Source organism: Bos indicus x Bos taurus, chromosome 11, assembly GCF_003369695.1.
Source record: "Bos indicus x Bos taurus breed Angus x Brahman F1 hybrid chromosome 11, Bos_hybrid_MaternalHap_v2.0, whole genome shotgun sequence".
NCBI classification, from domain to species: domain Eukaryota; kingdom Metazoa; phylum Chordata; class Mammalia; order Artiodactyla; family Bovidae; genus Bos; species Bos indicus x Bos taurus.
This window is the reverse complement of record NC_040086.1, coordinates 36,922,271-36,948,723: the sequence shown is the minus strand read 5'-3', so window position 1 is coordinate 36,948,723 and position 26,453 is coordinate 36,922,271. Positions and strand designations below refer to the sequence as shown.

General features: G+C 42.9%; 1 protein-coding gene across 4 annotated transcripts in view; it reads right to left on the bottom strand.

Annotated features, from left to right (window-relative positions):
- Nucleotides 1-26,453, bottom strand: part of SPTBN1 (spectrin beta, non-erythrocytic 1) — a 211,195-nt gene that overhangs the window by 124,843 nt on the left and 59,899 nt on the right. For all 4 annotated transcript variants that reach the window (XM_027555290.1, XM_027555291.1, XM_027555292.1 and 1 more), the window contains one exon: nt 21,340-21,536. In XM_027555290.1, coding sequence (XP_027411091.1) covers nt 21,340-21,487 — 148 coding nt within the window. In that variant the 5' untranslated portion in view covers nt 21,488-21,536. The remainder of the gene's footprint in view (nt 1-21,339; nt 21,537-26,453) is intronic.

Here is a 26,453-nt window from a genome sequence, read left to right as displayed (position 1 = left end):
GAACTGCAGGGCCTGTCCACCTTATGTTATACTCCCTTGTCCATACCTTAATCTTTCACAAGAGGATGAGAGCTAGAGCTCCAAACCGGGGTCAAAAAGGGCCTTCTCAAAATTCACCCATCTGAGCCAACCATCTTATTTACATAGAAGAAAAACAAGGCCCAGAGCAGCATGCCCAGAGACACAGGTAGTTGCTGCACACCAGCAATCAGAAAGCACGCCTTCTGAATCTTTGCTGCTCTTTCATTTCCAGGGAAAACCTGAAGGTAACAGGGGCTGAGGACAAAGGAAGTGGCATGCATTTCTTGTGCCTTGTGGTCAGGGAAGTGAGTCCAGGGCTTGAAATCAGAGAAAGGGCACACTCATCCCATCTCCTACCTCCCTTCCAGCATCCAACCTGCCTCCTTTGCAGCATCCAACCTGCCTCCTGTCTAGCATCCAACACCAAGCCTATGGAGCCTACAGGCTGGTACTAAGTGGCAGATGGCCCATATCTTTCTGATATCCAACTTGTACCAGCAGAGAGACAAGGAGGCCCTGGACTATGGTACTGGCCTCTTTGATACCACCCTCCCAGCCTAGTAGAGACCTGGACTCAGTCATCTACCAGAAACCTGAATCCCAAGGCCTGTTGTGCAAAGACACGCCCCTCCCCGCCCCCCCCCACCCCCCCGCCCCCCCCGCCCCCGGCCCCGACCTCTCTCAGTTTTCTTCACTGGACTTTCCTCTATTGTTCTTATGATGTTCAGGGGAACAGTTTACTCAGGAGGCTTTTTTTTTTTTTAATCTGACCAATGGATTTTTTCACTATAGCTAGCACTTCAATGACAGGTAAATAATGAGAGAGAGGAGAGAGACTAGGTTCTTTTCTAAAACCTGCTATGCTCACTTATAACCACCTCTCCACTCATCTTTTGCTACCATTTCTATCACCCTTTTAAATTACCATCTACCAGGAAAACCAGGCCTTATAACCATGATGATACCTTTTTTCCACTTGCACCTTTGACTTAATAACAATAAACACTTCAATAAAGGATGGGTATAAACTGGAACCCTTGTCTACTGCTAACGGGAATGTAAAATGGTGCCACTGCTATGGAAAACAGTATGATCGCTTCTCAAAGAATTAAGAATAGAATTACAGATGATCCAGAAATCTCAAGTCTGGGTTTACCCAAGACAACTGAAAGCAGAATCTCAAAGTGGTATCTGCACACCCATGTTCACTGCAGCATTATTCAGAGCAGCCAAGAGGTGGAAGTAATCCAAATGTCTATGAAGGAGTGAATGGATAAAGAAAATGTGGCATATACATACAAAAAAGAAGGAAATCCTGTCACATGTTTCAACATGGAAGAACCCTAAGGACATTATGCTGTCATTACAAGGACATTATGCAATAAGCCAGTCATAAAAAGACGGGTACTTACAGTACATGGAACTCTGCTCAATGTTATGTGGCAGCCTGGATGGGAGGGGAGTACAGAGGTGAATGGATACATGTACACGTATGGCTGAGTCCCTTGGCTATTCACCTGAAACTATCATGACATTGTCAATCACCTATACTCCAATTCAAAATAAAAAAGTTAAAAATAAAAGATGGGTATTGTATGATTCCACTCACATGAGGTATGTAGAGCAGTCAGACTCGAGGAAATAGAAAGTGGAATGGAGGTTGCCAGGAGTTGGAAGAGGGGGAACCTGGGAGCTGTTGTTTAACGGGAATAGAGTTTCAGTTTTGCAAGATAAAAATGTTCTAGAGATTTGTTGCATGACAATGTCAATACAGTTAACACTATTGACCTGTCCACTTAAAAATGGTTAACATGGTAAATTCTATGTAATGAGTTTTTTTAACCACAATTAAAAATAAAATTAAAAAGGTCTTACAGTCTCAGGGGGAACCCACTACTGGGCATGGCTATAAAAGCAGATCTAAGGCCAAGTTTCGTGCCTATGACTCTAAACTTGAACAAAACGTTCTCAAAAGCTATCAACCAACACACTGATTCCTTCAAGTCCTCTCTTTAACCCTTAAGAAGGAAAAAAAGAAAAACCTGGATGGGAATTCTGCCAACTCCCATTTTTACAACAAAAGTCCCAATAAATTACTTATTGACTCCAAATTGCCTCCAAGCCTCATGTCTGCGTACATAGTCCTCCAGAGTCACTTCCATTCACCCCAGTTACCCCTAACGTCAGGCCTTCTGATCTCTACACGCCCAACTTTCATGAAATTGTTCAAAAATTATTTTTTCAATCAACCTCTTTGAGGTCGAATCCCCAAACCACAAATTTGTAATAGCAGTTTTTGGTACGTTAGGAAGAATCAGTGGCAACACATCATAGTTCAGCAGGCATGCACACACCTACACAATCTGGGTGTGGGTACAGGTGTGAGTGAGTGTCTCCATGAGCAGGCCCACAGGTGCACAGGATCACCTTGGTAGATATTAAACAGAAATGCTTTCCATACTCCTAAGGTTTTGTGATACTCCATCATCAACTCTCCTGAAATATTCAGACTCACTGATACCCTCTTAGTGTGGGTACATCCATAGTTTTCTGTCAAGAATAATTTTCATGTAAAAAGGGCCCATTAAGCAATGGATCACAGCTCTGACTGATCAAAGTGTCCTCCATCCTGCCTAGGTAAGAGTATGGAAGGGCAAATGGCAAAAATCATTACATAGAAGAAGGGCCTGTAATTGGACGTGATTATACTCAAAGTCTTGTTAACACTCTGTAAGAGCCTGCATTTCTGACTCATCAAACATAAAAAGTTTACAAAAAATTAACAAGAGACTAGGACTTGAGTCAGAGTCACATGGCATTTAATATTTCCTGGAGAAGGACAAAGGTTGCTATTATCAATACACAGTCTACATCTCACTGTGTACACACAAACCACTGGGAAAAGAGGCCATAACTCACCCTGGCAACCACAGGAAGGCAGTCTGCTAACTCCTCAGGAGCCCACACACACTCTTGGGGGCCTATTGTTGTTCAGTCACTAAATTGTGTCCGACTCTTTGTGACCCCATGGACTGCAGCACGCCAGGCTTCCCTGTCTCTCACTATCTTCTAGAGTTTGCTCAAACTCATGTCCGTTGAGTCAGTGATGGCATCCAACCATCTCATCCTCTGTCGCCCCCTTCTCCTCCTGCCCTCAATCTCTCCCACCATCAGGGTCTTTTCTAATGAGTTGGCTCTTCACATTTTGGCTCTTTGGCCACATTAGATGGCCAAAGTACTGGAGCTTCAGCTTCAGCATCAGTCCTTTCAATGACTATTCAGGGTTGATCTCCTTTAGGTTTGAGCTCCAAGGGACTCTCAAGAGTCTTCTCCAGTACCACATGTCCATGGGGGCCTATGGACCTTAGTATATCTAACCAGTCTACCTCCTTGTTTTTCAAATGAGGACAGTGAAGCTGAGAGAGGCTAGATGATTTCTCTAAAGTCTCAACTAGCCAAGCCCAGCAGCATCCCAATCTCCGGACTGCACTAATAGTATTGACAGCAGCACTTTCATCAATGCCATAAACAGCTTTGGGATCTAAAAATAATTTTCCCTAGACTTTAATGCCCATCTTTAATGTCTGGCTTTTCTATAACAGTAGAAGAGCAGTGGGACAGTAGGTATTTAAATAAAGTGCCCAGTCACTTTGCAGGATCCTAGGATACCTTTACTAATTTAATTTCATCCTTCCTTAAATAAAACGTACCACTTTTCAAAAGATGTTTTCCAAGTTGTTTCTATAACCTACCAACAGTCATATCTAGGATATATTTTATACCTCCATACCTTATAAGGTAATTTATACCATCATACCTTTTTAGTATACTACTTAACACAAATGTTTGACCTTTAAAAAAAATAGGTCACTTAGGTCTCCCTTTTAAAACTGGTCACACTTCTCTTGTGCTTGACAATCAGAAGAAAGAATGCTATAAAATATCTGATTCTTTATTCAGCTTTCCTATTAAACATTGGTGACATTTGACTCTATCAGGAAAGGTTTTAAAGTCTGCTTAATCACCACTGATGCCACAAATGAGTATTCATTACTTTAAAAAAAAAAATCTAAAAGCTTTGTTCTAATATCTGTTCCTACAGTAGTTCTAATCTTCTAAGTTTACTCAAGGTATCTCAAAGTCTTATTCATAATTCTCTAACAGGGAGAGGTACAATATTCTTTTTTCCATGAATTAAAGGGTGTTCAGAGGCCAACAAATACTTATGGGAAGGAGGACAATTTCCAAGGGAGTTAGAGAAGCTGGGTCACAGATAGGCATCAGAGGCTTTCAATTACTGCCCTGGAACGCAGGGCCCCTGATTTATACCACCACTAAAGCAGGCAGGCTGGGCAAATAACAACCTAATTCAGAAAATCTCAGACTGAAATCTGTGAAACAGGGGCTAATGCCCCCTACTGAAGACTGCTCTTAATATTATAGTAATATTTTTATAATCTTGCCCAAGATGAAAGTGATACACAAATTTTGAGTATTACAAATAATCCCCCTGAAAATCTAGCAATATTTCTTCTTTACTATCCCCTGATACCAGACTACAGCTGTCTCAACAAAAGGGAACAGGGCCCTAAAGCTAATAACCCCCGCAGAGGACCAGCCTTCTCCCAGCAAGTGCAGGCAACTTGACTTGGATGTTCTTTTTTTTTTGGCTGTGCCCCACAGCATGTGGGACCTTAGTTCCCTAACCAGGGATTGAACCCAAGCCCCCTGCATTGGAAGGCAGAGTCTTAACCCCTGGATGGCCAGGGAAGTCCCTCGACTTCGATGATCTATGCTAAGCTCGTCTGTCTCCCTCCAAGGAACACGAGTCTCCCACTTACATCTCCATCCCTCCCGCTCCCTCCAATCTTAGCTATTTGCAGAGAAAAAAAAATTTTTTTCTCAACCTCCACTCCAAGAAAAGATTTAAAATATTTTTTATGACACGCTTTCCCTAAATCATTCTCTCAAGAAATGTTTAAGGTTCTGATCATGTAATGTGCACTGAGTGCAAAAACCCCAAAATAGGAAAATGCAGCAAGAGAAGACACAAATGTGAAGAACTTCTTAAGAGTTTTTTTTTAATTAAAAAAATGAGGCTTTTCCAATGCCCTCCCCCAACCCCCCTCCCCCACTCCCAGGAGAAGGCCTGGCCTCACAAATGCCCTGTGAACACCACAGCACAAAAGGGCACAGGTCAGCCCTGTCTTCAGGCCATCAGACATATGCCCGCGTTCCTGTTTTTCCACTTGACTTCTGATCCACCCACTGTGCATTCATGTGTCATTTCTCAATATGCAAGGCCTCCTTGTAGGAGGAGAGAGGAGCCCTCTCTTCACAAGATTGATCTTCCAAATGTGTGTGTGTCTTAGGTGCTCAGTTGGGTTCGACTCTTTGCAACCCCTCGGACTGTAGCCCCCAGACTCCTCTGCCCGTGGAATTCTCCAGGCAAGAATACTGGAGTGGGTTATCATGCCACCCTTCTTCCTAATGCAGTGTTATAATTCACAGCCCCTACCGCATGCCTACCGTGTACAGATGCTGAGCTTGGCACCTTCCATGTTAAAGTTCTCTCAACAGTTCCATAGGGAGGATATTATGGTTCTCATCCTATAGAATTAACTTTGTCTACTACCTTACAGCTGGTAAGCAGCAGAATAGGCATTTAATCCCAGACTCCAGGCCTCAAAAGCCACTCTCCTGTCTCAGCATCAGACCGGAGATGGGCAGCCCTGGATGCCTGAATTCAAACCTAGGAGTAGCCGGGTGCTCAGGCCCTAGGAGGACCTGCGCATGGGTGTGTGGGGAAGCAGATGAGAGCGCCCTAGAGCCCATATGGTTCCCCAAAGCCAGGCAGAATAGAGGCAAATGCAAGCTAAGGAAAACATAATATAGTCCTGAAAACTGGAGGCCATGGGATAGAGCAAAAACAAATAAAAATTAACAGTGACCTGCCTTGCATATTTGCGACCAAAATGCCCCACGCAACTCTGAAGATACCCCAGCTTCTGGCACCAGAGCAAACAACTTAGCATGAGGCTTCATATGAGCAGAACCAAGCTCCCTCTCCCCCAGCTGCCCTTTCCCACCTCACCCCTCAACAGTCCACTACAGAGCAAGGCCTAGAGATCCAGTTTAAGTCCTTGCTTTCTCAAACCCTTGGCCATCGCCCCAGTTTTAGGGCCTCCTCCTCATCTCCAGACAAATTGACAGTCTCCTTAAATGGCTTCCCTCCATCTAGCTGTTCTCCTTGGCCTTCCTCCATGGTGTCCCCAGGAGGGCTCAAGTCCCACCTACCAGTGTTCTCAGGTTAAGTCACCAGAAGGTTCAGGATCCTTGGGGCTAAAAAAACCAGGTGAGGCCATTCTGTTTCATGCAGAGTGGCTCCAGGCTTGCCATTTTACATACTGAAATAACAAGTATGAGTCTACCTAAAAACTCTCCTGAACTCAAGTGTAGAAAGCCACTAGCTTGAAGGACGAAGGACTGAACTCCTTGGCATGACATTCGAGGCCCTCCTCATTTACTCTTATGGCTCTCGCTTGAGCTCCTTCTCACTTCTGGTGGCTCCCCGAGGGAGCTGGGCACCATCATGCCATTCAGGGCACCACCTGCTCACCGTGAAACTCTGTTGCATCTACTGACACTGTCTCTCCTCTGCAAGAACTACAGAAAATCTTTTCTGCTGACCACAGGCTTGTTTCCACTTCATCATCTATCTCTATACAGTTGACCCTTGAACAACATGGGTCTGAATTGTGCAGGTCCACTTATACATGGATTTCTTTCAACAGTAGATGCTACAGTGCTGTATGATTCATGGTTGGCTGAATCCAGCAGATGCAAAACCACACATACAGAGGAACCACAACACAGAAGGCTGACTATAAAGTTATATCCAGATTTTCTATTGCATGGAGGGTTGGCATCACTAACCCCTGCATTGTTGCAGGATCAGTTGTATTTCTAATGCTATTCTCAGTACCTGGCACATAATGAATGCTCAATAACTACTTCATTCATTCATTCACTAATGAGTGAATAAAACAAAACATGAAATAATCACTCTAATCATCGTGATTCATAGTTTCAAAACAGAGACCATGCAGATGTACTTTCAAATGAACCTGTTACCACAGGATCTTCCAACACTTGTTATAAACTCGAACTAGGATATCGGAGAAGGCGATGGCACCCCACTCTAGTACACTTGCCTGGAAAATCCCATGGATGGAGGAGCCTGGTAGGCTGCAGTCCATGGGGTCGCTAAGAGTAGGACACAACTGAGCGACTTCACTTTCACTTTTCAGTTTCATGAATTGGAGAAGGAAATGGCAACCCACTCCAGTGTTCTTGCCTGGAGAATTCCAGGGACGGGGGAGCCTGGTAGGCTGCCGTCTATGGGGTCGCACAGGGTCAGACAATACTGAAGCAACTTAGCAGCAGCAGGAGGATATCAATACTAGCATTAAAAAAGAGGAACTGAAAACATCAGAGCAACGCATGAAATACATGTAAACACTACTTCGCAAAATTCAAATGTGGGTGGACACACACACATATACCCATATATAGTCCCTTAGGATAGTTCAACTTAATTTTGCAAAAGCAATATGCATTCGGTAGAAACCATACTTCAATCTGTGAATTTTGATCTTTTCCCAGAGTACCAGTCTGCATTATGATACTGCTTTGTGATGCTGTGCAGCAGCTCCAGTCAGCCAGGTGATCAAGAGGGCAAACAACCAAGAGGGCAAATACACCTACAGCCCTTCTGGCTTCCACTTTTAGTGTACATTACATGTACACTACACATTACGTGAGACAGACAACACTTTATTATCAAACGGGCTTTATTAGAGTCAGACTAATATTAAGTGGTTCTGAGCACATTTAAGACGGGCTAGGCTAAGCTATGGTGCTCGACAGGTTAGGTGTATTAAATGCATTTTGGACTTGTGACATTTTCAACTTGCTGATGGGTTTATCAGGACATAACCTCATTGAAGATCTGGACACAAATTTATGTGCATACTGTACTGCTACAAAAATTCATTTCTTACTGATTATTTCCCTCAAATTTTTTGTTTCAAAATCTTAAATCAGTTATAGGTTAGATCAATGTGATTACTCTAAGGTCCTCCATTCAGTTTTAAAAACATAGAAACTACATGCTTTGTGATAAAATTGAGTTCAGATAATAATGATGTTGAGTGTGCCAATTACAATGGCTCCCTGAATGTGAAAGAGTTAAAAAGAAAAAAAAAAAAAAAAAACAACTACACGTGGGCACACCTGAAGATTATGGCTGATTAAATGCACAAAGACGGCACAAGCACACCTGTTAATTCAGTGCCAGGGGTTTGGGGTTTCAAATTAGTATCAAGTGCCTCCTCCAGCGTGGCCTCCTTGCCATCCTGTATTTCTCAAGGCAGTCTTAAATACTTCTCCATTATTTACAAGCATCCTACGAACATGGGCTTTCCCTCATATGCTTGGAGGCAGTTCCAGGGATGGTGTGCTCAGGGCAAACTCGGGAGGCATACATTGATCCTCTGCAGAATGACCAGTTCCAAATACAAAAGTCTGTATCTTCACTGCAGAATCACACGGAGGGTAACAGATTTCATCTCTAATCTTATTTCTCCAAGATCAGTATATAACACAGCTTTGGGACTATCAATCCATGGAACTATCAAACCCACATACTGGTTAGAAGAAAGGTAAAACTGACCGGGGGGCCAAGCTGGCTAAATGACAGGCTGCTAGCGCTGTGGATTTAGAAAGTTACTAGATTGTTTCTTTTGTTGCTAACCACAGAAAAAAAAAGGCTTAAATTATACAACAGTGAAAGCAACCACCATGACAACAGCACTCAAGTCCACCTGGAGCCTAGTCTGGGGGACAGAGGAGTGGTCCTTGGCTGTCACAGCAAAAGTGAAGTCACTCAGTTGTGTCCGATTCTTTCTGACCCCATGGACGATAGACTACCAGGGTCCTCCATCTGTGGGATTTTCCAGGCAAGAATACTGGAGTGGGTTGCCATTTCCTTTTCCAGGGGATCTTCCCAATCCAGGAATCGAACCCAGGTCTCCCACATTGCAGGCAAATGCTTTACCATCTAAGCCACCGCAGCAAAATGGGAAGTAATCTAGGAGCCACACACTACAATGATAGCATTCCCTTCTCTGTCATGCATGTTCACCACATGTACCAAATTCCCTATGCCCTTAAAGTCAGGATACAGTATTCCAGGAGGAAAACTGGCTGACATACAAATTTGTGATGAACCATTAAATTATCAAACGCCAGTTGCTGGCACCCACTTGAGGTTAACAATGACACACAGGAGAACACAGGCAAACTTCAGGACCATCCAGGAGTGCCTGCCTCTTTAGAGATGCCCCACATTAAGCATCTATAGTATCCCAGAAACATGGGAGAGAGAGAGACAAAGAGGGAAGAGGCCCAGAAACACTGCAGTGACCCGAAGGAGGAGCAGACAAAACAAGAAATCTTCAGCTTTAACTCTTCTGGCCAAAAAACAAATAAACAAACAGACAAAAAAACCTAGGGGCAGACCTGTGCAGAACAAAAAGAGGCAGGGGCCATACTGACGGCTTCGTGGAAGAATGTCTGATCCACCGTATAATGGTCTATAGCAGCTTCCAAACAATTTCCCAAACCCCTAGAAACCTCACTGTCAATTAACAATGCAGTAGGGAGATCGGATCCTGCAAGGACAGAAGTCTAAAGCAATGCTCTTTGGTGGGGGAAGACTAAACTCCCGATTCTAACAATCAGCTGGTCCTGCTACTGTTCACAATAATTTACATGGAAAATATTTCAAACTTTTATAGTACGACAGGTGCCCTGTAAGAAAGTGCCATTCCAGATTTTTTTCCCAGTATGGTGACATTAAGCACAACATCAGCATGTTCCTCACCAACATGGAATCTGTTTTGAGGAAATAGACTGTATAAAACAGTCATCAAGACATACATCAAACTTTCAAAAGGAATTATCTTTAGGAATAGAGACAGGCTTGGGGGAGGGGAACATTCACTGTCTACTTCCAAAGAGTTTGGATTTTCTTCTTTTTTTTTTACAGTGCATGTATTGCAAAGTATGATATATAATGCAATATTAATATTTTATAATATATTTTAAGCTAAAAGTCTTAAATACATAGAACTAATTTTTCAATGGGTATTACAGAAATTAGGGAGAAATTTTCCCCAATGAAGTGACACTTATTAGTTCTGACCATGAACTGGTTCTTTAGCACAAGTAGCAGTATCACATTCTGACTTACACAAAGAATGTTGAAAAAACGTGACACACCTTTACTGTCTTTGAGGACTTCTTAGCAATCAGCCAGAGAGACAAAGCACGGATACATCCACCTTGAGCACACACACAAAATTAATAAGACTCAGGCTGGAGCAGCAGTGAGAGCTTGGTATTCCCGAAGACTTAAGAAGGTGACCCAAATGGTAATGTGCAATGCAGAGGGTGCCTGGGGACCTGGCAAATGGCCCAGCATCTCCCTGACTTCAGCCATCTGTTTCTTACGATGCCTACAGACACAATCATGTGGCTAATAAAGCCATTTCACATACATGCTCAAAAAATCAAAGGACTCTGAAGAAATTTAAACGTGTGTGGCAAAATTTTTATCAGCCTCACCCAGTAATACATCACTACCTTAGGGTTCTGAAAACTCACAGGTCTACAGAAAAGAGATCAAAACTTCCCTTGAAAATTAAATAATGATAATCTGAAATCAGAATTGTGGGAAATGGGTATGTTTATCAATCGGAAAATGGAGACTAAGATTCAGATTTTGGGAAACTGTGACACCTTGATATAACCATCCCATGTACTGACTTTCTTATATAGCCTATTGCCCAAAATAGAAAACGTACTGGTAAGGAACATGCTAATGTACTTACGTCACTATACTGCTAAGAAATCTGGAGTGACATGCTATTACCAGGCACCTGTCACACTCTTCTGGTCGTTGAGGCCCCAAAAGAAACAACAGTCTAGACTGTTTCCAAGTCCCTAAATCACCAAGCAAATTCACAAGTTAATTTAGGTACAAACTGAACAGCTAACTCTAATAAGGCACACTCTAAAGACTGACACACTAGTGTTCATTTCTCTATATTTTTTCAAAGGTATTAAAGGAAGCTGCTGAGCCTTCCCTGGTGGCTCAGACAGTAAGGAATCTACCTGCAGTGCAGGAGACCTGGGTTCGATCCCTGGGTCAGGAAGATTCCCTGGTGAAGGGAATGGCTACCCACTCCAGTATTCTTGCCTGGAAAATGCCATGGACACAGGAGCCTGGTGGGCTACAGTCCATGGGGTTGCAAAGAGTCGGACATGACTAAGCGACTAACCAAAAGGAAGCTATAAGCTTACTGGTTGCTTTGTTTTAAAGAAGCAGTTAGTCAATGGTGAAAGTCACCGTGCCATTTTATAAAATAGTTTTATCTCTGAATCAAGAACATCAATCTATCCGAAAACAGGCCATGAGCATCTACTGTTATGCACTGCCATCTGCCCAGCACCCACCCCCTTTTGTAGGAAGAGCTCCATGTGGTTCCAGGGAGAGCTACCATGTTCTTCCATCCCTCTGCACCCCCACATCACAGTTCACCCGTTCAGGAGTTACCCCTTGACCAAAGTCTAGTAAATTACAGCCTCCTTATCAAACAGCCACCAATGTTGCCAACTGAAACTAGAAAAATGAGGCAAGAGGTGGATAGCAAAGCTCAGGGGCACATGGCAGCTACATTCCCTGCTACCTGGAAGACTACCTGCAGGAGCAGAAATAGAAGCTAAAATCAACAGACTGAGGAATAGAAACCCTTACTTTCTGTTGTTCTGGGGCCTGTCTGCACCTTGCCTTCTCTTCTGATCGGCTGTTTGGCTCTTCCCTTGGTCACACAAAATACACCAGTATCTTTCCCCCAAAGTCCTAACATAAAGTGCCTTCCCCCACCACACCACAATTCTGCATGAGAAATGCCAACCACAGCCTCCAACTGCCAGCTGAATTCTCTCTAAGCCATGGATGGACGGGGTTGGTGTGTTTTATCCACATAGCTTCTTACTCTTCACCAACGTTATGGATACTGCTCCTAAAGGTAGTCATTTGTAAGTAATCAGTTGGTCATGACCTGGTATAAAAAGATTCTCTGGGCCATCTGGAGCCCCATCTCCATACTCAACCTCACAGAGATGTGGACTAGAGAAGCCAAGGTATTGAATCATTTAGCAATGAGACCAGAACAGAAAAGACTGGCAGGAGGTAGAGTTGGAACTACAACACACCACAGCCACGTGTGAGCTGACGTATGGTGAGCAGACACCAGCACTATGCAAAGGGCTCCCGTCAGCGAGGCACCCACCCCACCTGAAAGATGAAGATCGCCTCCAGCCCTACCGCAACCTCAGTCACTAACGAATTTCTGGGTCTCCCAAGCTGGAAGCTTTGCAGTAACCTGTGCCCCAACTTCACCACACTCTACCTTTTTTTATTCAGATACTTAAGTGAATCCCTGTTTCTGACAACCAGAAAGGGCGAAGCCATAATAATTCTGAATGCAGAATTCTTTCCAGAGAAGCCCATCAGCAGGCATAAACCAAATGCTTGTTACCATGGTACCCAGAACCCTCCCACTGGATTACTGTATTGAATGTGATCATGTAAAAACTCATGACAGATACACCGTTTAATAACCAAAGCCATCTTCTTAAATCAGCTTGGTGTCAAACATCAAAACTGTAATTCAAGAAACTAACATCTCCCCAGATCAGTTTTCTCTACAAATTAGAATACTAAACTGAATGGTACTGCTGAAAATGGCAGTTAAATAAAAAACCGTAGCTATCTGAATTTCATTGTAGAATTGACTTTGTGATATTTTTAGTTTGTTCTCATTGTGAGATGTGTTTTTAAAGTGGACAGGACTTTATAAATGCCTTGCATATAAATGACATATTATCTTGTTACTTTCTTATATTTTCTTCTTTATTTGCTCATGGGTCCGCTTTGGTGGAACACTGGCTAAAGAGTTGAACGGTATAAGTGAATTCAACAGAGGGAACAAAGATGACCATACAAGATGACCAAACACCCATCAGTAGGTTTTTCTGGTGACCACATCCAAGTAAATGAAGAAGTATTTAACTCCACAGTATCAGATGCCTACGAGAGATCTGCCATCTGCTCCAAGGCAACTGCCAAATAAAATCACAGTATTATGGTGTTGGCAACTTTTACAGAATTTTTTCTGTTCTTCCCACTCATCTACCACCATTACTTACATAAGAGAACAGAGGGAGAAATGAGGTATTGACACATGCCACCGCAAGGATGAACCCTGAAAATATTTTGCTAAAGTAAAAGAAATTGGTCACAAATAGCCACATATTGTAGGATTCAATTTAGTTGAAATGTCCAGAGTAGACAAATCCATAGTCAGAAACTAGATTAGTGGCTGCCTGGAGATGGGGAGGAATGAAAATGGGAAGTGACTGCTAATGTGTATGTGACTTCTTTTGGGGGTGATGAAATGTTCTGAGATTAGTGTTATTAAATATAACTGTGAGTATATTAAAAACCACTGAATTGTATACTTTACAGGTGTAAATTTTACAATATGTAAGTAATACCTCCTTAGACTGCAAGGAGATCCAACCAGTCAATCCTAAAGGAAATCAGTCCTGAATATTCATTGGAAGGACTGATGCTGAAGCTGAAACTTCAATACTTCGGCCACCTGATGCGAAGAACTGACTCACTGGAAAAGACCCTGATGCTGGGAAAGATTGAAGGCGGGAGGAAAAGGGGACAACAGAGGATGAGATGGTTGGATGGCATCACAGACTTGGCAGACAGGAGTTTGAATAAGCTCCAGGAGCCGGTGATGGACAAGGAGGCCTGGCGTGCTGCAGGCCATGGGGTCACAAACAGTTGGACACAACTGAGCAACTGAAGTAATATCTCAATAAAGCTGATACTTAACAGACAGACAGATGGCTGTGGGTAGGGGGTGTACATATGCAGAGAGAGTAGGAAAAGCAGAAGACTGGATAAAAATGATAATGTTTTCCTCTTTTGCTTACCTAGGTAGTCTCCAACAAAAGACAGGTCACATTCCCTAAGTTAAATCATAAATCAACCATAAAATATAAGGAATTTCCCCCTAAAAATGGTGATCGGAGTTCCTCAAAAATAAGAGACTGACTTAAGGAAAATTTTCTTGTTGGGTGAGAAGTTAAGAAAAGGGCTAAGATGTAGTGAAGGTAAAAGTGTTAGTCACTCAGTTGTGTCCTACTCTTTGCGACCCTATAGGTTGTCGCCCGCCAGGCTCCTCCATCCATGGCATTCTCCAGGCAAGAATACTGGAGTGGGGTGCCTTCTCCAGGGGATCTTCCCGATCCAGGGATAGAACCCAGGTCTCCTGCATTGCAGGCAGATTCTTTATTGTCTGAGCCACCGGGGATGCAGCAAGAGATGATAAGGGAATGAAGATAGAGAAGTTCTCTGCCAAATGAATAAAACTTGAAAGTGACTGAGGGGCAGGAATGGGGGCTGGGTTAGGAAGAGGAATGGTGTGTGGTTAAGAGGTTTGATAAAGGAGAGGCTGGTGCTCCCAGACAGGATCATTCATCTCAGCTACTATGGAGTTTCAGCCACTGCTGAGATGAGAGAGAATTTGAAGATTATAAGGAATAGGAGCAGGAATCCAAGCAGATTTCAAAAGTCAGGAGGGGGTCATCTACAGCAGCAAGGAGAAAGAGATGGGAGGGAAATCTGAGGAATCTGTATCTAAAAGAGAAAGAAAAGATTTCTGTAGTCCTACGGATGGGACACTACTGAAGCTTTATATATACAGAAAATAAATTGAGGGTATAATCCAGGACTGCATGTAATGACCTAAACAGACTTTCTCTCAATAGCTTTGCATAAACCCCTTTGATATGAAATATTCTTCCAGATTCAGATTTCACAAACAATAGGTGGTGTATTTACTGGGCACTAGGGACCATGCCGCTCTCAGAAATAATCCCAAATAATGCATAATTTAGGCAAACAGCCTCAAGAGTAGATGAGAACAGAGACTGGTAATTTAGTCACTAACTCCTGTCCGACTCTTGCAACCCTGCCAGGCTCCTCTGTCCATGGGGTTCTCCAGGCAAGAATATCAGAGTGGGTTGTCATTTCCTTCTCCAAAGGATCTTCCTGACCCAGGGATTAAACTCATGTCTCCTGCACTGCAGGCAGATTCTTTACCAACTGAGCTACCAGAGAAGCCCCCCACTCCATCATGCAAAAAGCCTTTCCCTTGGGGCATAAAAGTGTTCCATCTGAACAGGGTGGTGAGCACGCGAATAAGAAAAGCTCTAGCTTAATTTTCAAGGAATGAGTCCAAGCTCAAGGTGGTGTACCATCTTGGAAGGCTGAAAGTGCTTTCTATTTTCATGAAAGGCATTCTCAGAGCCCTGCAGCCCAGCCTCTCCTCTTCTGCTGCAGTGGAAACGGAAGCAGCTGCACAAAGGTTCAAGACTCAGTCTCTCTCCAAGTTCCAATGGGTTTTATATTACTAGACTCAGACTCTTAAAAATGGTTTTGGTTTTTTTCCCTCTTGCAATCAATCTTTCTCTCTAAATTACTAGCGTGCTAGTTGCCTACACTACTTTCTTGGCACTGGCATACAAATAAACAGGCTTTTATCTTCCTAATTGGATCATTCCAGACCATGTTTTATAGATCTCTTTGCATATTCAACAGCAAGCTGGCGCCATACTTTCACTAGAAGGAAGTAAAATATTTTATATATATTTGTTTGTTTATGTATTCATCCTGGCAGGGGAGATGGATTGTACATTAACAGGCGTATTCTGGGAAGCAGAATTCTATGTAAAACCACTATAGTACAGGAGATCTTAAAAAATATGAAGCCAGTATCTAAACCATCTAATTAAAAAACTCATTACTGGTAGAAAAAATAAGACATCTCTCTCAAAAAAGGTAAATTTAAAAAATCTTCTACTTTTTTTTAAAACAGGAGTTACTGTTTTTTTTTATTTTTTTGCTTTTAATTAATTTATCTGGCTGCATTGGGTCTGTTTCAGCATGCAGGATCTTTAGTTATGATATATGTGATCCGGGCTTCCTAGGTGGCGCTAGTGGTAAAAAAAAAAAAAAAAAAATCTGCCTGCCAATGCAGGAGACATAGGAGTTCAGCCCTTGAATTGGGAAGATCCCCTGGAGGAGGGCATAGCAACCTACTCCAGTCTTCCTGCCTGGAGAATCCTTTGGATAGAGAAGCCTGGCGGGTTAGGGTCCATAGTGTCGCAAAGAGTTGGACACAACTGAAGTGACTTAGCACACACATGTGGGATCTAGTTTCCTGGCCAGGGATCGAACCCAGGCCCCCTACACTGGGAGCTCAGAGTCAGCCACTGGACCACCAGGGAAATCTCCTCTTCTGCAGTTTCAAAATAAGTTTCCACCATCTGTGCAGGTCTATCCATTTGGGAATTAAGTATACTAAATCATATAAGTATGTAACCTTAATGATAGCTTGAAATTTGCAATCAACGGGCAGAAAGTAGAGGCAAGTTCTGCTCTAACTCTCATTGTATAGAATCCAGGTCTTTTCTTCTGGAGAAAACCTCGGCCTAAGTTTTTTTATCTGTAACTGCAGAGTATTTTTAGGATATAGTTTTGAAACGTCCCCACTAATTTTAATTAGCACTAGAGAGCTCATTTAGTGCCCTAAGAAATTTCCTGCTCTCCCGGAGATTACAAATTAAAAGACCCATACAACCACAGGGCCTGGGGGTGGGAGTGGGGGTTGGGGGGAACCTCAATCACCTCCTGGAGGAGGATCCACCCTGAAGGGGCCTATAATGAGGACAGGGATTTCAGCAAGAAATGCTTGGTCACCCCAATGAAAACTTCCCTTTAAAGGGAATACATAGTTACTAAATAAGTGTTATTTACTCTATCCATGTAATGTAAAAGATACAGTTAGGTGCTTTCACTTCATTTTCTCAGCTTCCTTGATTCTCCACAATCACATAAACTCAAGGTCAATTTCTTTTGTCATTCCCACAGCTTTGCAGAAAGGCTCTCCTGAAAAATTTTAGCTCATAAATGCTGATGAGTGACAACTCCCAAAGTCATTTTGGTTTTAATTTCTGACATTTTTTGAAATGTTCATTTGTACACAGGCTTTCTCCTACTACTTCTCTGTGCCATTATATTGGGGGGGGGGGGGCATTAATCAAAATTTTGGGATGTGATATTAGATGTTAAGATGTTTTTATGCTTTTTCCCTAATTACCAAATTGTTCAGATTTATTTCAGGAAAAAGTTCAAATACAGATACAAAAAAAAAAAAAAATCACTCAGAAAGAAACACGAAATATTTTGGTACACAGCCTCCTATTTTTTAAAATTCACTGTTTATGAGTGTTGATATAAAGATATTAATTCTAATTACTTTATCAGGCTAAATGTTACACTTTTAAAAAGATTACTTTTTCTACCTGCCTTAATTTGTGTTGATTCTACAAAATATAACCTAAACCATAAACACCCATCACTTGTAAAAAGAAAACATTTACCTTTTACATTTCTTTAAAAGAGTAAAAGCTTTTTTTTAAAAAGCATGTAAGCTTCAGGCTCACAGCAATAGAATTCTCATCTATATACACTACAAAGTGATTGCCAGCACAATTCCAGTTACCATCCATTCACCAGTCGACACCCTCTACCCCCATTACCCACTCTCACCCCCCTTTCCCTACGGTAATCACTAATCTGATCTCTGTGAGTTTGTTTCTGGTTTATTTGTTCATTTGTTTTGTTTCTAGATGAAATGGCCTCAGACACCTGACAAAGTAGACCAGATGACCATCAGTCCTCTACACCAGTCTCAACACATGATTCCCCAGACAGCTGTGATAGCATCATGTGGGAAACTGCTAGGAACGTAAATCATCAAGTACCATCCTGGACTTACTGGATCAGAAACTCTGGGAGTAGGCCCATAATCTGTGCTTTGACAAGATCTCCACAACATTCTGAAGCCCACTCAAATTCCAGAACCACGGTTCTAGACACTGCTGGACTGGACTGTTATTCCTGCCATTAGCATGGTAGGCTTTTTGGAGAGCTCAGAGATTGTTCTGTCACACAGACCTGGGAAGTCAGAAAACAAGCAAGATAGTTTCCTCAATAAACAGATGGTTTTCCTGGAGTCTTCTGGATTCACTAAAAGCAATTTCTTTTTTCTTTTCACGTTAAATATCCTGGAGGCAGCATGTTTTCTTTTCAATAACTCCTTACAGTTATTCATGGCTTCTTCAAGCCACAGGATGCATTCCTGAGCCTTCTCAAGATCTTTCTAACATGTCTGAATTACCCATTATCATTCCTCTCACCCATGAGCTCTGAATCATTTTGCATTTTATCGAATATAAAAAAATAGTAGGCTATACACTTCAGAGCTGGTCTGCCTTCAGCCGCTTGTCAGCAGTGTGACCTTGGCAAGCTACTTAATCTACCTGTGCCTCAGTTTCCTCCCCTGTCAGTTCAGTCAGTTCATGGGCTTACCTGCAGGTAATAATAACCTCCCCCACAACTGCTATGGGATTAACTGTTAAAATATGCCATGAACAGTGCCTGACACACAGGAAGCATGTTTACTATCATTATCATTTGTTCAAGCACCTGGATAACACAGAAGGAAAGACATTTTAGGAAGTGTAAGGACAGCTGATTAATCCTAGAACAGATGGGGACCTCCTCTGGAACTACAGTAACAAAGAACAAGGATCTGCTCTGCAATCGGCAAGTAAAAGCAAAATACTACAGTTGACCCTTGAACAACACAGGGGTGAGGGACACCAATTCTCCACACAGTTAAAAATCCCCATTGTTCAAGGGTCAACTGTACACAGCAGTCTGGAACCAGAAAGCAGCTGACTGGTGATCAAAGATGACTGGTCACTATAGTACCACACTGGTCTAAAGGCTCAAATGAAAACTCAAGAAAATGAGGCAAGAGACTGAAGTACAAATCAATCCACTAGCACAGGACAGGATCATGGTTTCCATGAGGTTCCATGTTAGTGAATAAGCTAGAAAACAACACTCCAATTCTAGAGTGACTATCTGGTTAGTCACTTACTTGAGTCAACTTACCTCAAGTCAGGTAAGTTCAAGAAAGATCTTTAAGTCACCACCACTCAAGAAACAAACTCTCCTAAGGGCAACTGAAAATTTTCCCACAGCATTCAGTTGGCTTCATCCCCAACATCCATTTCCCTCTTCCTCTTTTCCCATTATATTCCACACTTTTTAGCCTAGCTGTCTGGGTGGGACTGACCCCTCATCAACCCCACCACTCCCCATTCCCTGCACTCCAAGATGCACCCTGATTAGCTGATGTCAACCAGCATAACCTTGTGACTCCAGTGGAGAAAGGTTCTGAGAGAGGCATGTGAAATGAGCATAATCAGTCAAGTTGGTGAGGCGATCCCAGGGCCTCGGAGAAGCACAAGACTGGGCAATCAGAGGTGTGCTTCTCTGCTGGATGTCCTTTCAGACAGATCCGGAACCTGTGGCAGCCATCCTGGGACTCCAGGACCCAAAAGCCTACCTGATAATGGCGTCTACACCAGCAAGCAAAGCCAAAATGCAGAGAGACAGAAAATGGATCCTGGTCACACCATTTAAGGTCAGGAGCAAGTCTAGCTTAAAGGTGAATTTATCTACTGCTCTGTCACTTCTCTTTGTCATCTAAACCATTCAGGATTAAGTTCCTCCTCTAAGCAGTACATGCCTCTTAATCACATTATGCTGTAAAGGTAACAAAAAAGTGAGCTATCTTCACAATTAACAGTAAACTTACCTTTTTAAGCTGTGACTTCAATTTATAGGTCATAATTAAAGATATCAGGAAAAAATACATAAACCTGATTTTCTCACTCAGAAATCATTTTATTTGAAATCTCAAAGTACAGAGGCAAGATTCTGAATAAACTCCACATGGTTTACATGTTTTCAGTACTGCTGACTTTTCACTGTGACCGAGCCCCTTCCTGATCTTCAGGGCCATCTCAGGACAGAACACTCCCTGCTCACCTAGGGCCCTGGTAAAAGTGTGCTTTAAGAACTGAACAGCAACAAGGGGGTGAGAAATCACAACGTAGGGGACACGTGCCTGTCAACTTGATCAATGGCAGACTTACCTGTATTAAATGTGCCCTCACCAGATTAAGCTACTGCTCTTCAGATCAAAAACTTCTGCCATGTGATACATACTAACCTTAGCCACTCAAAGTGAGTACTGTAACACATCTGGTTAATTCATGTAGCACACTCCGTAAGTAAACGTGTTTATTTGTATTCTGTTGACCCTTACACCAGCAGTCCCCAGCCTTGCTGGCACCAGGGACCACTTTCGTGGAAGACTATTTTTCCATGGACCAGGAGTAGGGGGATGGTTTTGGGATGATTCGAGTGCAGTACATTTGTTGTGCACTTTATTTCTAATCTAGAGCTGCTGCTGATCTGACAGGAAGTACCAGTCCATGGCCCAGAGGCTGGGGACCCCCGCCTCACACAACATGAGTTTGAATTGTGCAGGTACACTTACACAATTTTTTTCAATAAATATACAGATACACAGTAAATGTATTTCCTTATGATTTTCTTATTAACATTTTCTTCTTTTCTCCAACTTACTTTATGGCAAGAATATAATATATAATACATTTAACTTACACAATATGTATTCATCAACTGTTTATATTATTGATAAGGTTTCAGGTCAACAGTGGGATGTTAGTATTAAGTTCTGACAGTGAGCTATTAGAAGTTAAGTTCTGGGGGAGTCAAAAGTTAAATGTGGATTTTCGAATGTGCAGCAGGTCAGTGTCCCTAACTCCCATGTCGTTCCACGGTCAACTGTATTTTTATGTCTAAGGTACAGTACACTTCAATATTCTGAAACGTAAGATGTGCTAAAAATAAAACAGTCTGACAAACACAGGGCAACTCTTTCTGAATGGCTATACAAACACCCTGTGCTCTGAATCATTCTGGCCTTGAGACTGACCATTCTCCAAATAGGGGACTGGCCATCTTCTAAAATGGTCAGCTTGCTCTCGGAGGACATGGTCAAGTAGATATGAGTCTATCGTGCAAGGGCAACAGAGTGCCTGATTTCAAAGGGATCTGTAAGGCATCCCAGGCCTCGACGGTGGGGCGGGAGGGAGACCTACCTGCCAGAGCCTTGATGCGCGACCGCTCAAAGAGCCGTGCGGAGCTGTTCTCATTGTCCCAGTCATCCACGTCCCAGCGGTTGTTGACATCGCTGTACTGCTGCTGGATCTCAATGTTGTCGTAGTCTGTGGCTACTGTGGTCGTCATCTTGGACCGTCTCAGCTGCTCCTCCACATCAGCGCCTTCTTACAGGTCTCTGAGAAAGAAAAGGAAAACCCTAGTCAGATGTCTAAGCCGTTGGTCCCTACAAATCTACTGAGCAAAGGTGAGCAGAAGGTAACACAGGTCCTACGTGCCAAGAGTAGGTCTTGGGAGTCCATAAGAGCTGGTTTGTAAGGTCAGCAATGCCTCATAACATGTGTGTGACCTTGGCCGCAGCACTTAACATCTGAGACTCCGTTCCCCCAGACATTAAAGGGGGAAGATACTCTACAGATTGTTGAGAAGACTGAATGAGATGATAGATGCCCAACAAAGGGTGGGTTCTTCCTTCTTTCTAATATTTAAACTTTGTAATTTTAGAATTTCATTGGAGCTGGATGAACCCCTCCCTCAGGCTTCTGAATGAACAAAAATTTTTTTTATGTTTATTTACTTATTTGGCTGTGCCAGGTCTTAGATGCAGCATGTGGGATCTAGTTCCCTAACCAGGGATTGAACCCAGGCCGCCTGCGTTGGGAGTACAGAGTCTTAGCCAGTGGACCACCAGGGAAGTCCCTGAATGAACAAATTTATTTCTATTGTATGTCATCATAAACTATAAGCTTTTAGCTTCTCCTAGAAATTCATACAACGTGATGTGAGAGAACTAACATGACTTTATCTAACCATCTCATTTACATGTTAGAAAACTGATGCCTAATATTAAATGACATAGTAAACCTAGATAGCATATTGAAAAGCAGAGACATTACTTTACCAACAAAGGTCTGTCTAGTCAAGGCTATGGTTTTTCCAGTGGTCATGTATGGATGTGAGAGTTGGACCGTGAAGAAGGCTGAGCACCAAAGAATTGATGCTTTTGAAGTGTGGTGTTGGAGAGGACTCTTGAGAATCCCTTGGACTGCAAGGAGATCCAAACAGTCCATTCTGAAGGAGATCAGCCCTGGGATTTCTTTGGAAGGAATGATGCTAAAGCTGAAACTCCAGTACTTTGGCCACCTCATGCAAAGAGTTGACTCATTGGAAAAGACTCTGATGCTGGGAGGCATTGGGGGCAGGAGGAGAAGGGGACGACAGAGGATGAGATGGCTGGATGGCATCACTGACTCGATGGACGTGAGCCTGGGTGAACTCTGGGAGTTGGTGATGGACAGGGAGGCCTGGCGTGCTGCGATTCATGGGGTCGTAAAGAGTTGGACACGACTGAGAGACTGAACTGAACTGAACTGAACTGAGTGACAGTACTGGTGGTGTTTAACAGGCATCAAAAAAGTGACTAAATAATGACTGAAATTACGTATATGATTGTGTTATTTCAAATTCTACTACCAACCCCAATACCCCCGCCTCAGGGGCCCAACCACGGCCACAGTGTTTTACAGGGATAAATGGGAATTCTCAGAACTTTGGTCTCAATGTTTGGCCCACTGACATCTTTGCTTTATCACAGGGCCCTCAAGAGAGTTAGGTGAAACATATTTAGCTGTAAATATATAGCTTCTCCCTTCAATATAGCTATTATTCATTCATGGAACCAAAATGTACTGAGGACCCAGTACATGCTCAGCACTGTTCCAGATGCCGGGGATAACAGTAAACAAGGTAAGGACCCAGCACTAGTGAAGCTTACGCCCTAGTAGGGTGAGCTGGACATACAGCACACAAGAAAAGGCAAGACAGCTGAAAGAAAATAAAACGAAGCTACAGCGATGTGACAGAGGATAACATCAATAATGCTGTGTTATAAACTTCAAAGCTGCTCAGAGGCCAGACTTAATCATTCTTACCACAAAAAGGAAATGATAATTATGCGAAGTGATAGAGGTCTTAGCCAATGCTACAGTGGTAATCACACTATATTATATAAACATATCAAAACAACATATCTTACACCATTTTAAACTTACAAGCTTAATCTTATATGTCGGTTATATCTTAATTTAAAAATAAAACAGGCATTGGGGGCAGGAGGAGAAGGGGACGACAGAGGATGAGATGGCTGGATGGCATCACTGACTCGATGGACGTGAGCCTGGGTGAACTCCGGGAGTTGGTGATGGACAGGGAGGCCTGGCGTGCTGCGATTCATGGGGTGAATTCAATGGATGAATGGCTATTTTAGAGCTGGTGGTGGGTCAGGGAAGGCCTGAGTCAGTATGTAAACTGAGACCTCAATGATCTTTCACACTCAGATCAAGAGGAATAACGTTCTCGGCAAAGGAAACCGCACGTGTGACGGCCCTACAGTGAGACCAGCACAGCTTGTTGGAGGAATGAAGAGCTCGGTGTGGCCAGAGTCAGGTGGGCAGGGTGAGAGACAAGGAGATGGGGATACAACAGCAGGTGGGGCCAGACACGAAGGGCTGTTAAGTGTGATGGAAGACACAGCAGGCTTTTAACCCAAAAACTGACGTTACTGGACGAATGTCTTTAAAAGGTCAATCCTGGTGCTGTGTGAAAAACAGATTCTAGGAGGCAACGATATGTGCTTAAGTTGTATCAGTGTAGTCAAATTCCTGCATGTTTTGTATACACAACCATCCGAGTAAATTAAAAAAGGGAAGAGGAAGAAAGATGCCTACCCTCCTCCACTTAGTTGTGGGAAAATGTCCCAAGGAAAAAGATGTTTGTCATCTCCCCAACTATCCTGCCCCACCTGCCCCATCTTAAGATTCAAAAATGATAAGATTTTGTACCTGGATGCTCATTTCATGAAAACCTCATTCAGTGTGCACCAAGAATGCGCACAGAGACCAGAGTCAGCAGACCCAATCGCTGGAGCTCTAATCAAACCAGACACCACCTGGCAATCCCAAACGGACCACTTGAGCTGTGGACAAAAGCACTGCTTGAGGTGCAGTTCACCTTGTGGTGGCAAAAGCACAGACACCCCCTCTCATCACTAGCTGTTTTCTCACAAGCTGTCGACCAGCACATCCTCCATGTTCCTAAGTGAGAGGTATCGTGTCCACCTCACAACTGAGCCACGCAGCTGTAACTCACAGAGTCAGCCACCTCTGCTCAAACAGAAACTTCCTGGATGGGAGTACACTCCCAGATTCCCATCGAGGCAGACATTATCATGTCAACAACATACATTTAACAGTAGATTAATTTTAACACCTCCATTAGCAATGTATTTAGAAGATTTCATAAAAACAGGAAAATTCAGACACCTAAGCCAGTGAGTGTATCTATAGAAGAATCTTACAGTTGCTTTCAACATCCACAGTCATAATCCTTTCAAAAAGAAAATCAATATTGTTATGTACCATTTAACCTGGAGATGTTAATTTTTAGGACTCCATTAAAACCAAAGATTTCTACAGAATTTAGCCTTGGAGGATGTGATCTCTAAGGGGAAAAATGTGAAAGTACTGTTAATTCCAAAATGTTTAAGCCAACCCAAGGTGAAATCTGACTACCACGTACCTCTTTCCAGATTTGTTTTGGCTATTTGGTGCCACCTGCTGCCCGATGAGAGCAACCCACACCACGTCAGGGCAGTGACCAACCTGGGCTCCACCAACGGCCACCCCCTACCCCGACCTCCGCCAACCTCTGACTATACAGTAAGACCAACTACAACCCATAAATCTTCCAACCACTGACTTATCCACAAATTCCTCAACAAGCAAGTATTGGGTCCTTAACGCAAGTTTAAAATAAGTAATTTTAAGAATATAAGCACAGGTTTTCTACATTTTCTTCTTTTTTTTTCCAGTTTTTTTTTTTTTTTTTTTGATGTGGACAATTTTAAAAGTCTTTATTGAATTTATGACAATTCTACTTCTGTTTTATGTTTTAGGTTTTTGGCCATAAGGCATGCGGGATTCCTCAACCAGGGATCAAACTGCACTCCCTGCATTAAAAGGCTAAGTCTTAACCACTGGACCATCAGGGAAGTCCCTCTAAGTTTTCTTCTTTAATGCTGTTCTTTAATAATGCCATTGCTCCTCCAAACCTCAAGAGGGGACTGGGAAACAAGAGTTCCTATGAGTCTATAAACAAAAGAAATACGATTATATTATTTTTGATTGTTTCACTTGAGCTCCTAAGAACTTGGATACCAGGGGCATTTTTTTCCTCAATGTTCTCTGTCCAAAGACAATACCCGCGCCAAACTATAGAGTGTTTATGATGACAAAATTTTTAAAAAAACTTCAGGGGTATGTCAAAGCTGAAAATCCCACCTCCCCATCAGGGCCGTAGTGAAAAGGTGCCTCTAGGTATTCAAGAGCAACCGTGCAGGAACCTGACGGTGAAGGAACTTCAGATACAAGGCAAGAGCATGGACAAGCGCATGTCCTTGACACAGGGATTCCAGAAAGCCCAGCAAGCAACACACATCACTATCCTATAACCCACTTCAACAAGGACAACGGTGTCAGCTGCGGGGCCAACTTGCAGCACACATACAGGTGTCCCCAGGAGGTTATCTATGAAGGGCTAGATTTTCCCAAGGTGCTATCAGTCATGTGTCCCAAGGGCCAGTGAAGCAATCTGTACTTCAATGGCTGTGGGAAGATTAGGAGGAGAGAAGAGAGGAGGGCTGCCCATCTTGGAACCCTGCCTGGTGGTTGGTCTGCCATCAGAAAAGCTGGAGAGGACTGTTTAAGGCTGGCGGAGATAAAACCACCTCCACTGCTGAGAGGGGTTCTTACTGCCTCCCTGGCTCAGTGAGGGCCTGAATTCCGACTTGATCTCCACAGCAGGAATCCATTAAATAATCCTTGAGTGAATAAAAATCACTGATACCCTAGATGTGATATGAATAAAACCCATGTCTTCTGTGGCTACATATTGGGAAGATAATTAGAAGGGCATCTCTGCTCTTTTCTTACCACGTGAGAGTGTGTGTGTGTGTTTAAGTAAGGAATAAGTTAAAAAGACAAGCCCCCTCCACAAATTAGTCTGCTCTAATCCTCTGTCCTTCTCTAATTCCTATGAA